The 17,813-nt window shown below is 32.0% G+C and overlaps 1 protein-coding gene across 4 annotated transcripts in view; it reads right to left on the bottom strand.

The window, feature by feature from the left end:
- Positions 1-17,813, bottom strand: part of LOC124356608 (ribose-phosphate pyrophosphokinase 1) — a 44,335-nt gene that overhangs the window by 2,845 nt on the left and 23,677 nt on the right. For 2 of the 4 annotated variants that reach the window (XM_046807716.1, XM_046807742.1), the window contains 2 exons: positions 10,307-10,530; positions 6,666-6,839 (listed from right to left, as the gene is read on the bottom strand). In XM_046807716.1, coding sequence (XP_046663672.1) covers positions 6,666-6,839; positions 10,307-10,530 — 398 coding nt within the window. Of the gene's footprint in view, positions 1-6,665; positions 6,840-10,306; positions 10,531-15,864; positions 15,886-17,813 lie in introns of all 4 variants that reach the window. The other 2 variants (XM_046807724.1, XM_046807732.1) reach the window with 2 other exon arrangements.

Raw genomic sequence — 17,813 nt, 5'->3', positions numbered from 1 at the left:
CGCGAATTAGAAGGAAAAGCGTCGTGGAAGTGTAACAAGTGCAAGGTAACCTCAAAACCAGTTATGATAAGTGTAGCTGTTCACACTGAAAGTGAAATAGATTGTGATAAATTAAGTTTTTCGGAAAAAATGAGAATTTTGACTAAACAAATATTTACTTTGTCAAAAAACCATACGGATCTAAGTGAGCAATTAGGTGTTTTGCGAGGGAACATTGTGAATTTGAACTCAGCTGTGAGCAGCCAGACTGAAGTTATTAGTGGTATTTTATCAAGTGACAATGGCAAACCGTATGCCAGTAAATACTAAACCTAGTGACATTGAGAATTACCTCAAAAGGAATAAACCTGGCAACTATGTTGTAGAACAGATTGCAGCATCTAAGCAAACCTGATCTTTACTCCTCTTTTAAAATTGGAGTCTCATCAAATAACTTTGGGGATATTTACTCACTAGAATTCTGGCAGAATAACGTATTTGTGTCTAAATTTAAGACCAAAATATCCTAAAAACAGTGGGAATTTCAACTTGGAAACTCAGCTCAATCAAAAAACACAATGATTCACAATAAGTTTAATGATAAACAATATTGACTACTCGTCTAGAAGACATGAACCATAGTGTAAATACAACAGAAGGTGGGTGTAAAGCAGTCATAGCACAATGGAATGTTCAGGGACTTCTACATAAAATTGATGAAGTTAATTATCTAAATAACAGGTTTGAAGTAGACATTTTGTGTATATGTGAACACTGGTTAGCTAAAAATGAGATTGCGGACATATACTTGTACCAGGTTACGACTTAGCCAGTGCCTATTGCAGATCATCGGGTAGCAGAGGTGGTGTAGCAATTTATACCAAATCTGGAAGGGTAGGTGTTGAGGTACCGGACTTGGTGGAACTTTCAATTGAAGGTACGTGTGAAATAGCTGCCATTTACATTCAAGAGTTGAACCTTACATGTCTAGGTGTGTACTGTGTACCCAGGTACGTGTGAAATAGCTGCCATTTACATTCAAGAGTTGAACCTTACATGTCTAGGTGTGTACTGTGTACCCAGGTACGTGTGAAATAGCTGCCATTTACATTCAAGAGTTGAACCTTACATGTCTAGGTGTGTACTGTGTACCCAGGTACGTGTGAAATAGCTGCCATTTACATTCAAGAGTTGAACCTTACATGTCTAGGTGTGTACTGTGTACCCTTGGACAACAATTTCAATATGTTTATTGAAGGACTATTCAATTTATTATCTGTACATAATTCTAGGACTAAGTCAAATTCATCTCTGGCATTGTGTGGAAATTTCAATGTAAATATTTTATGTGATCGTATTAATAAGCATATATTTTTAAATCTGTTGACAAGTTTTAATTTAATGACAACTATTAATGAAATAACTAGGCCTGGTTTAGGTCAAGGTTCTTGCCTTGATAATATAACCACTACAATACACCCTGATATAATTTTTTTTTGTCTAAAGTTGAGCCTATGATTGTTTTTGATCATTTTGCAATCATTATGGGCTGCCAGTTGCAGTGTATATTTACTGATGGTGCTGATATGGGTGCTGCAAGGATAAGACCTATTGATAAGAACTGGAAGACACAGGACGGGGGTTTACAAACACTTGCCCTCCCAGGCAGGTATTCGGTTCATCAACAAGTTGCCAGATCAGTTAAGAAATGCCCCAACGCCTAAGGTGTTAAAAACTCGTTTAAGACGCTTTTTAGTGTCGCAAGCATTTTACAGTGCTGACGAGTTTATGGCATTCGACTGGGTGACCGCACAATTAGCAAACTGACTACCGGCGCTGGAAATGGGAATATTGGCTGGATGAATGTGGAGTTGGCTGAAAATTTGTACGTTTGAATGTGGTTTGAGGCGATGTGAAAGTTTTAAATTTTAGATATTAATTTTAGAATATCTTGACTATTGCTATACATGTGATTATGTCCTGGCAATAAAAATTAATTTGATTGTGTGAGTTCACGTTATTTTGCAGCGCTATTAAGCTGGCTGTTTCTCTACACCCTTTAACAGTAGATGAGAAGTTTGATTGGTTTTTAAACTACTTATTAAACATTGTTGATTCCTGTAAAAATTGTTTATAGTAAATGTACATCTCATAAAGGTAATAAAATTGGTATAATGATGATCTTAGACGTCTGAAAGATCAGTGATTGTTTATGTACGAACAATTTAAATACAATGGTCTAGCATGTTATAAGGATTGTTTTAATTATTTAAGGTGCAAATACAGGAGATCCGTTAGGGAGGCAAAGAGACTGTATAGCTGTAATCGAGTTGTTAATGCTAAGAACAAACCCAAGGAAATGTGGGCAATTGTGAAGGAGAATTCAAGCAAAAATGATAAGCCTAAATGTAGTAATAGTAAAAGAAATCTTACCTCACCTGGATTTAATGATTTTTTCACTAGTAGTGTAAGTAGTATTGTTGGTAATGTTCCTAACTCAAATCAGTGTGTCTTTATATTTAGATAAGGTTAAAAAGAGTATACCTCAAGCGCTAAATGTTTCTTTGAAATGTGTGAGCGTTGAGCAAGTCTACAATGCTATCAATTCCTTGAGCTGCAGTAACAGTCTGGATGTTTATTGCCTGAACTCTGGTCTGCTAAAAATTGCTGCACCTCATATCTCTGAGATTTTAGCCTATTTATTTAACTGTTGTATTGAAAGTGGTATTTTCCCTCAATGTTTGAAATTAGTTAAGGTCATACCAATTTACAAGAAGGGCTCTGTGTCTGACTACAACAATTATCGACCTGTATCAATAATACCGATAATTTCTAAGGTATTTGAAATTATTTTAAACAATCGAATTGTTGAAATTTTGAAAAAAATTGTATTTTTACTGACTGTCAGTTTGGTTTTAGATATAAGAAAGGTACTAGTCTAGCCATTTCTGAATATTTGAAGAGCTGTATTTATGGTCTGGACAGCAAGAATAAAGTAATTGGTGCCTTTTATGACATGTCAAAAGCATTTGACACAATCTCACATGACAAACTGCTATATAAACTTAAATTTTATGGTTTTGATAGTTTGGCAGTTGTTTGTAGGTCTTACTTGTCTGAAAGGCTACAAGCAGTTTATTATGAAGGCCACTTTTCACAATACTTAAATGTAATAACTGGTGTCCCACAGGGCTCAATCCTGGGCCCAGTATATTTTATTACTTGCTTAAATGATTTACCTGGTACTATTGCTACTAACCATGCGAGCTCTTATATGTTTGCTGATGACCTGGCTGTACAAGTTAAGTGTAATCATATTTTATTTGCTAAAGATGTTCTAATATTAGTGACACTATCAAGGACTGGTCAGTTGGGTGGAACGAAAAAATATATTTTTTTATTTAAATATATAATAGTGATAAAAAGTTGCATTTTGCTATAATTTAATAAATTTTAAAGTTTAAACACAATTGAAGTAAGGTAAGAGGTGCCGCAAAGGGTTAGAAATTGTGATTTTTTAGTAAAATTTATCAAATTTCAATACATTTTTATCTGTAAAGAATATTGTTATATTTTTCCGTTTATGCTTAAAAAGCCAGTTATTGGTGACTAATATGTAGTAGAACCAGATAATATGATTGGAGTTGATGTACTTCAACCTGAAGATTATGATATAGAAGATGAGTTTTTAGAAGAATTAACTGACGATGAAAAGCCTTCCACCTCTTCTCAGGCCCTAACACAAAATATGGTACAACTACCAACAGTAGCTTCTATCTGTGACAAAACTGAAGTTTCAGACAGGGATGCAGCAGCTGTAGCAAGTGCGGTTCTTAAATATTTTATTTCTGAGGGGAACAACAGTAATGTCATTGACAGAATGAAAATTCGAAGAGCTAGAGCCAGTAATCAAAAAAAGGCAGTGGCAACAATAAAAGTAAGGAGAAAAAGGGTTGTTTTTGTGGAAAAAAGAATAAGACAATTGGTTAAGAGAAAAATAGGAACAAATTTTCAGAAAGACTGTAGTCGAAGAGCACGTTTCGTTAGTTGAAAAACCTGGTTCTTTATTTCTGGCGCACAGTCCGGTACAGGTAAAGGCATCAAAGAAAGTATTATTGAGTATTTTAATAGTAACTGTTATTTGAACTTAAACAGTGTAACTGCAATTAATTGGATGTGATGGCACTGGTACAAACACTGGAGCAAATAATGGTGTTATCGATCTATTAGAAAAGAATCTTCATAAGTCTTTGCAGTGGCTAATATGCTTGTTTAATTGCAACTAGTTGCCATTGTGTCAATTATTTTGTCCATTAGATGGAAAAACAAAAGGACCTAATGAGTTCGGAGGAGTATTGGCAAACTACTTGAAAAATGTCATGAGCTTCCAGTAGTGACGTACTCATTAATAGAGGACAATCTTCCTGACTTAGAAGTGAAACAAGATCTAAATACCGATCAAAAGTATTTACTTGAAATGTGTAAATCAAACTCAAGTTGAATCTGCCTCCCTGATCAAGCTATGAAGAAACCAGGAAAGTTAGCTCATTCACAATGGCTGACGTTGGCTAGACGCATTCTCCGGTTGTACCTGTATGTTGGAACAGAGAACCCTTCAGAAAACCTGAAAACTTTAACAGATTATGTATACTGTGAGTTAAGGTGTACTCTCCAATTTGGTGTTGCCTTAAGCTGAAGCCCTCTTCAGTAAATGGAGCGAAACACTTATGGGGACTGATTTCGTTGTTACGTTATCTTTCCGACGAGTATCTTAAAATAATAGACCAGTCAATTATTCAAAGAAACGGCTACTACGCTCACCCTGATAACATGTCGCTCTGCATGTTAAGTGAAGGAGAGAAAACACATTAGGCCTCCAACGAATTTTGAAGGCAAAGTCAGAACAGGAGAATGAGTACAGAAGTGTGTGATACCTAAACTAAACTTTAAAGCTGAAGATACATCGGCATTTTCAACTGGGCTGACGTAACAGAATCACAGAACCATCAATGACAAAGTACGTGACTGATGAGGTGAGGACTTAGCCAAGTACATAAGTGAATCACGAGAAGATGGCCTGATGCATTCTATTGATTTTCCACATTTAACCTGTCATACACAAAGAGTGGAAAGAGTAATCAAGCTTGTAAGAGGATCATCACTCTGTGTTTGCGGTCTCGAAGAAAGAAATTGATTTATCAAAGCCAGAATTGCTTCACACAAGATGATGCCAAAATTTGAAACAAAGAGACACTTGAACTAAAATGTATAATTGAGAACACTGAATATTGATTAAGCTTTGTTACAATGTTTCATTTTTCTATTATTTGTATTTTATGAATATAAGTGTGTTTAATGAATAAAATGTGACTTTATTGCATAGGTTTCTATTCTTTCATTAGGTTCAATATTATCACAGTACTATAAAAACAAAAGAAGAAACTATTCAAAAAATGTTAGGCTAAGACACATCATCACAATATTATATCTACCAATATCTTCCAACAGGAAAGCCAAAAAAGTACATAAACAAAATATATTTTTTTTCAAGTTTTAATACCCACTAAGTGGGCCTATAAAATGATGATGGCAGCAAATTAAATTTGTTTTCATGATTTTAAGCTAAGTTTTAATTAAATAGAAATAATAAACATAAAATACCATAAAAAAAAATAAAATGCTAGAACATTTGAAACTTATAGACCAAAATTATTTTCAAGGCTTTTGCGGCACCTCAAGATGTGTTTCTAGCAAAATAAAACTTTGTAGAATTACTTCTCACATAAAAACATTTTTCACTATTAGAATGTATAAAACAGAAAATTATTTTTTGCCCTATACCAACGTTCCACCCTACTGGTCAGCTGCCAATTCACTCTGTCTTAATAAAGATAAACCCGTCTAGAATTTTGTTTAAAACCGTCTAGACAACAGAACGTTGACTATGTTTAATTCTTAGGAGTTATTCTTCAGAGTAACATCAAATGGGATAGGCATGTTGAAATGTTATGCAATGAAGTGTCTAAGGGTATTTTTACATTAATTAGGCTAAGATATATTGTAACTACAAACATCCTCATTACTGTCTACTATGCCTACCTTCATAGTTTCTTATCTTATGGAATTATTGTATCTGGCAACCATTGTAACACACAAAAATTATTAATTTTACAAAACGTGCTATTAAGATTATAGCTAATGTAAACATAAGGACTCACTGTAAACCTTTATTTAAAAAGTATGGTATTCTATTCTTACAGTACCTGCACTTTATATTTTAGATTACGTATTGTATACAAAAAGAAATGTACATGCCATACCTACAAATATCTGTACATAACCATATGACTAGAAACTCAAATTCTCTTAGAATATCTCAATGTAGTCTTAAAACCACTTTAAATTGTTTTGCTGAAACAGGCATTAAACTCTACAACACTCTTCCTTCTCATCTTAAATCTCTTGAAGTTAATTGTTTCAAGAAAAGTGTAAAAAAGCTATTGATTAATATCAGCCCATATGACATCAGTGATTATTATGCTGTAATTGGATAGACACTTGTTACTAGGCCTAGGCAATGTATATGACATTGCTGAGGGATTTCAACCCAGACTTCTTGGTATGAATGCTTAATGTTAATATAAACAAATTAAAGGTTGAAAATACTTAATGCATTATAAACTTACTTTTCAGCAGCATGGCAAATGGTTCCGCACGTGTCGGCCATGTCATCAACAAGAATGGCCACCCTGTCTTTTACATCTCCTACAAGAACCATTGATGCAACCTCATTTGCCTTCTTCCTCTCCTTGTGAATAAGAGCAAACTCAACATTCAAACGATCCGCAATTGATGTGACTCTGAAACACCAAGTGCACAATATGGTAATATATGTACAAATACTGTCTTACTCTAGTATGCAAGTAGAATATATTATGACACGTAAAAAATGAGATTTCTATTTACTTACTGATTCTATCATAGTAAAATGATCATATTACAATAATCTAATGCTTTCAGCACTTCATCAAATGGATACCTTTTTATTGATACCTTTGTTTGATAGTTCTGAGTTAAATAAAATAAAAAATAAAATGGTAAACACTACTTATGACGAATTCTATAAAAAAAGCTGATTTTTAGTTATTTTAATTTAACCCTTTGAGTGCCGGAGCATCGCTGTCAGCGATCCCGCATTTTATGCAAGAAATGCCAGAATCGCTGTTAGCGACTTCTGCAGTTACGCTTATATTTTAAATAGTATTAATCTAAATTGGCTCAATGACTATACATACGCATTCCAAAGGCTTCAACGTAACTTTTGATGTAGGTTTTGTTGCATTTTGGTTACATTCTGATTTTTACGGCGGTTGTAAAGTAGTAGTAGTAGTAGTAGTTGTAAAGTGCGTCAGTCGCGTTTAGAATCGGCAGCTATGTGGACGAGCCGGCACATGTTTTGCTTGCGCTGCTGTTTATTTCACAAATGATATTGAAAGTTTTTAAGTGTAAATGGATTTGTAGTGTTAGTATCTTCAAATTATTTTGTTTGTGTGTGTTGTTCTAGTCTGTGTGTAAGTAGAACAATGACGGCCCCGAGTTACGGCGATCGTAAGCATCTAGTAATTTACTAAATACGTTTGTATAATTTTTTTGTTTTTGTGTTTGTTCAGTGATATTTATAAACAATGAGTCGTAAAAACATTGCTGACAATGAAGACCTAGTATTGCAGGCATTATATTTAAGCATTATCAGTGTACAAAATACACAGACTGTTAGGTTAGGTTAGAAAATTTCTAGTTTTGTAGTGGTTCATATTTATTTTCCAAACTTTATTTATAAGTATAAAAAAATGTTTATGTCTTTATGTAAATAATTAAATGGAGTATAAGATAGAATAATTAAAAGTGAAAAAATAAAATATTTCAATAACACTAAGTTGTGTCAAATTAAAAAACTAAATGTTTTTGCACATAAAGTTTTTGTTAATGATTTTTTTATTTGTATAAAACGTTAAATAAGTGAGAAATTTATTATATGTATAAAGAAAATATATTTATAAATAAATAAAAACCAAGACATTATACCAATAAATAAATTTGTTGTGAATTTTTAACCAGACCCTTGCAGAATCAGGTATTTTCACTCGGCATTTTATGCATACCATATAGCAAAACGGTGCAGCACTCAAAGGGTTAAACTTTTAAAATAGCCACTATTCTGAAATGGAATATTGGAACTAATTATTTTCTCAAATAAACTAGGTCTTTGTAGAGATGTGCATTACATAATATATTACCTTATTTCTTAGGCCATTTTAGAAAAATATTGTTTTGAGTCTATAGTTCAATTTATTCACGATACATCCTGCGGACATATAGAAATTTTACCAGCCCCCTGATTAATAGGCTGTGTAATGCTTAGCCATGAACATCAGTGTGATGACCAGATCTGGATTGTCTTTGAGTCTTCCCTCAGGATTCCTGAATTTGGCATTTTGTGGTCTGTGTGAAACCTGCCTAAGTAGTATATTGAACCACACTATGGAGCAGTTGATATAAGCGAGCGCGAGTTAGCCAATCACAACGTGCAGACATGACAATCGCAAACAACCGCTCACCACTACAGAATCGCAGCTGACAGAGGTGACTGTTCAGAGGGGCTGCTAGTTGTGGATGTGATATGAATGCAGGTGTGTTCGATGTACGACTTTTTGTAAATTATGAACAATCCAACCATCTTGGACATCACTATTATTAATATTTCGTAGCGATGAATATTATTACATTTATTAATTATCTGCTAAAATGAAATGTAAGGTTTTATATAATTTTTATATATCAAATTTTACATGTCATACTCTGATAACGCAACATTGTAATGTAGAGAACTACTAAATAAAAAAATTAACATGTTTTTAGGGCTGAAAATTGTAAAATGAATTACTCCTTCGGTCAAGCAGCAGAATCGTAATCCTATTAAAATTGTACTAAAAATGTATAACGGCGAATGTTAAAACAACAAATATTTATAAAATACAAAAAAGGTAGGGCTCGTAGTTGGTGATGACTGATTATTTATGTAGGCTATACAGTATTTTATTTCTTACCTCCTAAGTAAGTATTCTAATATCAATAACATTTGTTATTGTAACATTTTTAGTAGATACTATTTAAATCAGATCGAGTATAGGAGAAACTAATTTACTCTTTATGCCAATTAAGAAAAAGTAGTTAGATTTTTATGAATTTACTTATTTATGTGTTAAGTTTAAAGCAAAACCTTTGTAGTACGTTAATATTTTTTCAACAGAAAACGCAATATCTTATTATCATACAAAATTTGTACTGAAATTTATGTGTAATTTTGACATGCTCTCCTTTGTAAAATAACCAAATCATTATTAAATGTACTTTTCTTGCCATGCAAAACTACCATGCACTGGTGAGAAACTTTATTTATCAAGTACTATAATTGTAAATAACGATAATAAATTGTCAGGTAAAGAATTATTCATAAATATAGGTATATTTTTCTAAGGTGATCTATCTGATTAAAAGTGACAAAAACAAACAAATCAAAGTTTTGATTTAGTAGTTAGTCCACAGACATCATATGAAATATTACAAATAAAAAAAAAACAAACAATAGAGTATTCACATTATAGTGTACAAAAAGTAGGCTAACGTTTATATGTAATTCAGCATTTTTAGACTCCTCTCCAACCGAATCCACAGAGATCCATATTTCAATAAAGATCGACTGCGACAACTAGTAGCCAGTATGAACCGGGACTGTGACAGCCTATGTCGACTGTGATCTAGTAGTAGTGGCAGTTGTTTACGATCATCGCTCCTGCACGCAGCAGTCAGTCATCTCGTGCTAGCTTGAGTAAACAGCTCCATTTAATCCGGTACACTAGCAAATCGCGCTAAGACGACCACCACGATTAGGCTTGCACAATTCTCACTCTCGTGTCAACCAGGCGCCAGACAGTCACAGCGATGAGGCATGTCGATTCCTTTAAACGCAAGTTGTAAAGATTTTCATGGTTTGTACATTAAAATCACGGCTTATTTAAGGTTTTTTCACGATGAACAAAATTCACGGTATCCACGATCGGGTGAGGAACCTGTCTCTGTACAAATGTAGACGAAATTACATAATACCATTCATAAATTTTAATCAAAGAGCTATCACTTAACTGACAAATGATTGTTGATATTACTGTTAGCTATTACGCCACCTTCTCTAACAATTGTTTGTTAAGATTGATTCTAAGATAATCTGTGTTCTAATGCTAATTTTAAGACATCTAGAAGCTCGTACCTCTTGGCACCCCCAGCATCAGGTGATACAATAATACTGTTCCGCCATTCTGTGATGTTCTCTTTGATCCATTTGAGGACTGCAGGTTCAGCGTAGAGATTGTCCACTGGAATGTCAAAGAACCCCTGGATCTGAGAGGCATGGAGGTCCATTGTGATAATGTGATCGGCTCCAGCCACACTCAGCATGTTGGCAACTAGCTTTGCTGATATAGGAGCACGACTCTGCAACCCCAACAGTAACATTCTCTTACACTCTAATCTTTGCATTAATACTTGTATGAAAATTATAAATTACAAGAACTTGTAATAAAAATGAGAAATTAATTTATTTCTAAAAATCAAACGTAACAATATGATATTTGGAATATTTGAAAACTTAATAATATTAATGATTTTATTATTAAATTTTAGCATGGCAAAATTAAGGTAAAAGTACTGTTATGATTACAAAAATTTAATTTACTCTAAAATTCTGATATTAAAATTAACATATTATAAAATACACACTAAAATATTACAGTCAGCCAAGGTTCATTTGCAACACCACTGTTTTCCCGAAAATAAAAAAGCACACAGATGACAGACACAAAACCAGCACTTAAGACTTTGCTAAGGAAAAGCAAAAAACAAATAACAAAGAAAAATTGATAAAAATTGAAATATAAAAATAAAAAGTGGGTTTTAATTATTTATTACCTACATGAATAATATTAATTGAAATGTACTGTTTTGGTGTTAATTTAAATTTGTCACTAATTAAACATATTTTATATTTCATTATAGCCTATATTGCCCTCAAATTACAAATATATATATATATATATATATATATATATATTTTTTTTTTGAATAAGAAAGAGGAGAGGAGAAGTTAATTCTGAAACAACATAAACTATAATAGAATTGATAGTTGGAAGATTTGACTTTAACAGTATTATTAAATATTAAAACTGCAAGTTTCATATATATATATATATTTAACTATTACTCTTGATAACAATTCAAACAAAATCTGTCATGAAGAAACAAAGTAATCAATTGCTTGTAGAAGGTTAACTAAGAAGAGATTTTCAGTACAGCATAAATGTAATAAAAAAATCAAGACTTGCAGGGTAAGTTAGTTAGTTGCAGTTAGACGATATGATGTTATAAAGAAACTACAATGTACAGACATGAACTTAAGCACAACACAATATATTACAAAGCAAAATTATTATTTTAGTCACTAACAAGAGGTCATGGTGGCATTTAGGTCAGTTTGTTGATTTCATGTATTTAATTCGTGCCTGTTCTAAGTTATTGAAATGTCTATACTTCATTAACTAAAGTCCGATTTATGAGAATTAAATGAAACAATTATTAATGTTGTTGCAAATGCACCTTGAGTAGTAAATAACTAGCAGATTAATAAGTTAGGCTCTAGGCTAATATACTGAAATGCCCATTAAAATAAAACTGTAGATATTCAGTCATTTATTAGTAAATTCTAACGTATTCCAAAATTTAAACTAATTTTGAGATATGTATGTTAAGTATTTATGACAAAATGAAAAAATCCATAAAAATGAAAATTGCATTCAATAACATGGAAAAGTAAATTTGTTACTGATTTAGACCTGGACATATGCTGAGAACTTTAATTATTGCTGATAGTTTTAGACAAATTTATTAGTTTTGCAAGAAAACAATATTTAGTATTTAACAAAGATATATATTACTAAAAGCAAAACAAATCAGACAATTTTGATGCAGGATTTTCTCATAAAACAATTTTTTCTAACTTGACACTTGTATTGCAGTGATTAATTACATTTAAAAATAAATTAATCTTGCATTTAATTAATGAGAAACGTTAATTACATTGATCAAAAAACATTCCTATAATCTCAAAAGAAATGCTAGTGTTATTGAAAATATAACTACTTTTGAAAAAAATACCCAACTACTTTATATAGAAGAATATTATTGATATCAAGAAAACAAGACGTAAGCACGGTGTAATAATAATATTATTTTGTGTTTAGAAAGATTACTAAACACAAAACTCTAACTAAACATAAAACGGTTGCTCCATTCATAGACAGTTGTATATAGATGAAGACTGTCTGAGAATTAACCTCACACGGAGTAAAACGGTAACACGAGAACTAAATGGTTGCTGTATAAATTCACACAGTACATCAGTGTGCCTCAAACTACTAGTGGGAAAGTCATGTCAGCTGTTAGTTAACAATAGCTAGTTAAATTGAACAATACAACAGAAAAGTCTGCCAAATGTAAGTCTTTTCATTTATAACATTGCTTCTAGCACAACAAATATACTGAAATTTACCATGGAATTTCAGTTAAAAGATTGAGTATGGACCCGGTTAGTGTAATGAGTAACAGTGTTTATGCTAAATTGTATAGTTGGTTTAACCACTTCAGATCAGTTTCCATCCCTGGAGACAATGTTACAACTCCAGCATTTCTCATATCATTGAGATTTTACAGAGAGTGTTAGTATCATCAGTATCATAGCTGAGTAGTCCATTAGTATAGACAAGACAGTTTATTTACTTCTTCCCAATTTTGTAGTCACATAACACAGCAGCAGTCTTAAGATCACAGAGGTTAAGATTCAAACGATAGAAAGTCTGACAAGGTGACGATACAAAGTGCTCAGAACAGCAGTTGAAAATCGACTAATCCAGAAAATTTGATAACAATATCTGAACTATAAAAAAATTTATTTTTCAAGCAAACACGCAAAAGAAGCTAAATTCTTTGGGCAAGAAAGAATACTATTATTTGAGATTCATAAGAATGCTTTAGAATTTTTTGAGTTGTGAATTTTACATTTGAGGCCTTAATTCTTCAAGACCGAGCTATCTCTTTGAGGAGAATCATCGCACACACACACCTCTATAAGAGAAGTACCCTGCGGGCTATTGGCCAATCATTTTAGACAATAAGGACCGAGAAGGCAGTCAATTACCTTTGCCTCTTTTCTGGTAATTTGTATTGGTCTGTCATTTGACCAAGGACATAGCCAGTGAGATGGTTCAAGGGGTCTGGACCCTCCCAATTTTAAATTACTTTTGTAGCAAATGATTATTATTTAAATAATTCACAGTATTATTGACATGTACTGCTCAAAGATCATTCTCAATATTTGAACAGGTCAAGAACTTTTTAAGGAAGAAAATGGGGAATCAGCGGTTGATTGCACTTGCCTTATTTACTTTCTGTCCACTAGGGGAAAATATCAGTCATGTTGACTCCACAACATTTTTTCCTGGCTACGTTCTTGAATTTAACTGATATATATTTTATACTTTGTATATTTCAGAATATATATTTCATTTGATGTCATTTCTTGCAGTAATTTCTCATACAATGAAAATTGTGTAATTCCAAGCTAAAATATTAGAACAGATGTTTGTATTACATTAATGTTTTTGTTCACTTGTTTCCATAATTGATAAAACATTCAGTTCAACCTTGTTTCTTAGTCTTAGTTGACAAGCGCAGTTCTCCTTGTAGTGCCTTGTAGTGAAGAAATCAAAATTTCCAATAATCAAAATCAATTTAAAACGCATCTCAAACTCCTTTAGGAGTCCAAGGCTTTCTACTCTGTTGATGAATTCATGTCAAGCCGCTGGGATATTTGAGATTGCTGGATCTGAGGTCAATGCGATTGTGACCTGAATGATTGTAAGAATTGTGAGTATGAGGTTGTGTGAATGTGTGGATGAACTCGTGTGTAAATAGACTTAAAACTGTTGACGATTGCGATACGATGTAAAAATTGTTAAAAGAATGCAATAAAGATATTATTATTATTATGATTATTAGTGCCATACTTTGCTGCAGACTTTGGTTTATAATGTTCATAAAGTAAGTAATAAGGGTTTTATTATGGCAACATCAGTGAAGTAGATCATGAACTAGTTTACATTTCCCTTCACACTTTAATAACATTTCTTTGAATTCTTGTAATTTTTGTTTAATGTTTAGCAGATAATATTGTAAATAAAAATAATAGGTCTCCAAATCATAAATTATTTTTTGTTTTCAGATACAATGTGACAAAAGCCAGTTTTGGAAAATGTACATGAAATATATAAATATAGTTTATACATAGTTTAGTATAGTTTGTGTGTGTGTGTGCACATGCTTATCAAACAAAATAGCGTATTTTCTACAAGGGTATGAAAATCCTTCATAAAATGCTAAAATGCATTTAAATGTCTCAATATTTACATGAATGTCATGTTTTAATAACAATACTACAAAATATATGTTCAATATAGGCCTAACCTTTCTCACAATACTATTTTGCTTATCAATTATAATACAAAATGTGTGAAAATGCTTAGTCCTAAAAGGATCAAGTAAAGTCCAAGTACCACAGAGAGACACCTGTTAATATTCTAATCAGTGAATGCACAACCTGCAGGTGGGACACCCACTGTACGACATTGGCTAAGTGCCAATCTGTAAGTGGCTAGACTCCAAATGTCTGACAACAGTCACAAGAAAATTCTCATTGAACTCTTAAGAGTTATATCAACCTGGTAAATATACAGCATTTTATAAATGTTCAGTAATTCTCTTTCATAATCTACGAAGACTTGCAGACAGCCCTGTACATTTAGTCATGTGGTACTTTTAGTTAAAATTTCCACAAATATATTCCTAAATAGATTAGTTATGATATATACACAGTATTAATAAAAATTAAAATGTAAGGTTAATCATAGTATTAGAATAAGTTATAAAACGTTTGGTGTTAAACTTGTACAAATTAAGTGCACTAGATAAATTTATGAAACAAAAAGAAATTTTAATAAATTAACCTAATGTTAAATTAATCTTAGGAAGAATCACAAACCAATCTAAAACCCCAATGAATTCAAAATTGTAATATTTTTATAACAAAAGTGTCATGCACCAGCGTCAACAAATGAGAGAAATCAAAGCCTACAGTCGTTATTAGAAACATTCATCCTTTAGTATTAGTATCACGGATATAAACAAAACATGTCGATTGATTATTCAAGAATTTCACAAAGTCAGAATATTAATACAAATAAATGACCATGCTTCGTTAGTAAGGTCACAAAATTGACTTCTCATTAAGATAACAGAATTTATAGAACAGGACTGTTTTGGGCATTCAAACATGTTATTCCAGTACATTTCCACTAGTACAAATTTAAATTTGTATTAGAAAATAAAAAATCAAATTTTGTATTTTTTATAATGAAAATTCTCATTGTATATAATAGAGAAAATTAGGGTTTGTTTGAAAATATAAAAAACATGACTTTCTTTAAAAACAATAATTTAAAACAAAATTATTGCTCAGTAATAAAATAAGCAAATTACACGTTCACATTTAATTTTAAATTAGTAAAATTAAATTCAATGCATGTAAACATGAATAATTGTTTTTTTCTTAATGTGTAGAAGAATGTTACACACTGTTAGAGGAAATGTACTGAGTACTGAGAAAGCTGGAAGGGCAATGATCAGGGTTGATAATGCAAACACCTGGCTGACTGTACTCACTGTATATTCAGTTACCGGTTCCTGTAAACATAGCCAACCTATCAATACATTACTTGGTATCCTGTCACTTCTGGAGCAACTGTTTTCTTTATACTAGTGGAATGGTGTATTTCATCTTTTTATTCTGTCAAAATAACAGGTGTTATTTAAGGACTTGTATAAGTCTTTGAAAAATATCAACTGCTTATTGAAAAGGTGCGTTCACTGTGAAATCTTTTAACTCATTCCAATGCTCTACATTGGAAAAATGCCTGATAACATCACCACTCAAGGCCACTATTGAAGCTGCTCTGACTCAAGCTTATTTACTGTTAGAATTGCTATTAGCTGATGTCTACAAGACTGATGAAGTTGCCATTAGATTACACTGTATTCTTCATCAGCTATTGGTTGTGTATTCAATGTTTGTTTACATTCATGATCCAAAGCGTAAACATTGGAAACGTTTTATATGAGTGATTACAGTATTTTATTGTTAAAGAGATGTTATGAGCTTCTGTAGCGTTTATCTTATTTGTGCCCAATTAAATTCGGATGTACGCTTCCAAAATAAATAAATCAGGAGCTAAAAAATAATCTAAAAATACTTTATTTGGTAAGTACATAATTCATATTTAATATAGGATATCAAAAAGCAGGAACTGAATAAATTTAGAATTATCGTCTCAAGCGAAGCAGTACAATGTAAATAGAATACAGTACATATTTATATAGAAAACGACATTTTTTTCAACTATAATGTTAATGCTAGACTCATAATTTTCATTTTAAATTTCTATTTAAATTACAAATTTGTTTTTTTTTTTCACCTGGCCACAATACTACCAAAAGTGGCCAGGAAATTTCCAGATGATTTATGTAAGTATACAACTATGTAAAAAAATAATTGGAAATAAATCATTATTTCATTTATGTTATTATTACCAACAACTTTGTCACAGAAAATTAGCTGACATAATCTCCGAGTTCGGTACGAAATTTTTTGAGTATCTTAAATTTTATATTTATAAACATTTTATATCTGGGATCAGAGTTTGAACATCCCAAATATCTTAGAGGGACAAGCCTCATAATTCTGTCACCTTAGTCAGTAACTTAATTCTTCCACAACTCATTTTTCTCCTATAAAACTGATCTATTACACTTGTTTGTACTCATTTAACAATAACTAATGATTGATGATTGTAACATGTTCTAGGAAGATATATTGCACAGGATGCACAACACGACAAAGGTAAATGATTAAAACACTTCTTGTATAAACATTACAAGTTGCTATCCTGTAGTTAAGTGGCAAGGAATAAAGTATAATTCATTATTGATTTTGTAGCCTCATGATTCTTACATAACTTGTAGCAGGATACTTGCCACTCATCAACAATCTTAAATCCTATGTTTCAAATGACATTCGTCAAAACACAAATAATAAAGTACACACAAACTGGTCACGTAATATGAGGTATGTGAAAAAATATGCAATAATAATAAATCAATATTACAATGTAAGAAAATAACTGGGTGAGGTACACTGCAATCTCCACTGTATCAGTAAGGTTGGCAACAGGCAGTTAAATGTTCAGGTGCCAACTGAATTTTTGTTTTGTGCAGTTGTGGACGGAATGCAAGAACAGTGATACTGCATTTGATTTCATCAGAATTTGAACAGGTCTTCAGAAAAGACACTTTGAGTGTGACATAGATAAAGCATGAAACAGTAGGGATATGACAGATTAGATTGCTGCATTCCAGTGGACAGTGAAACTTGCTCTGAAAAATTCAATAAATCAAAATGATTGAAAATTATCAATCAAGTTAACATTCAAATTATGGAAGACTGAAGTCTTTCTGTGCATTAACTAGCTACAGAAGTAAGCATCAGCAGCGGTTCATTTGATTTTAACAGAAATTTGGCCATGCATGGAAATGTTTGTTATATAACTTGTTAGCAG

The sequence above is a fragment of the Homalodisca vitripennis genome, chromosome 1 (genome assembly GCF_021130785.1).
Source record: "Homalodisca vitripennis isolate AUS2020 chromosome 1, UT_GWSS_2.1, whole genome shotgun sequence".
NCBI classification, from domain to species: domain Eukaryota; kingdom Metazoa; phylum Arthropoda; class Insecta; order Hemiptera; family Cicadellidae; genus Homalodisca; species Homalodisca vitripennis.
The sequence above is the reverse complement of the archived record's forward strand: the minus strand, read 5'-3'. Positions and strand labels throughout refer to the sequence as shown.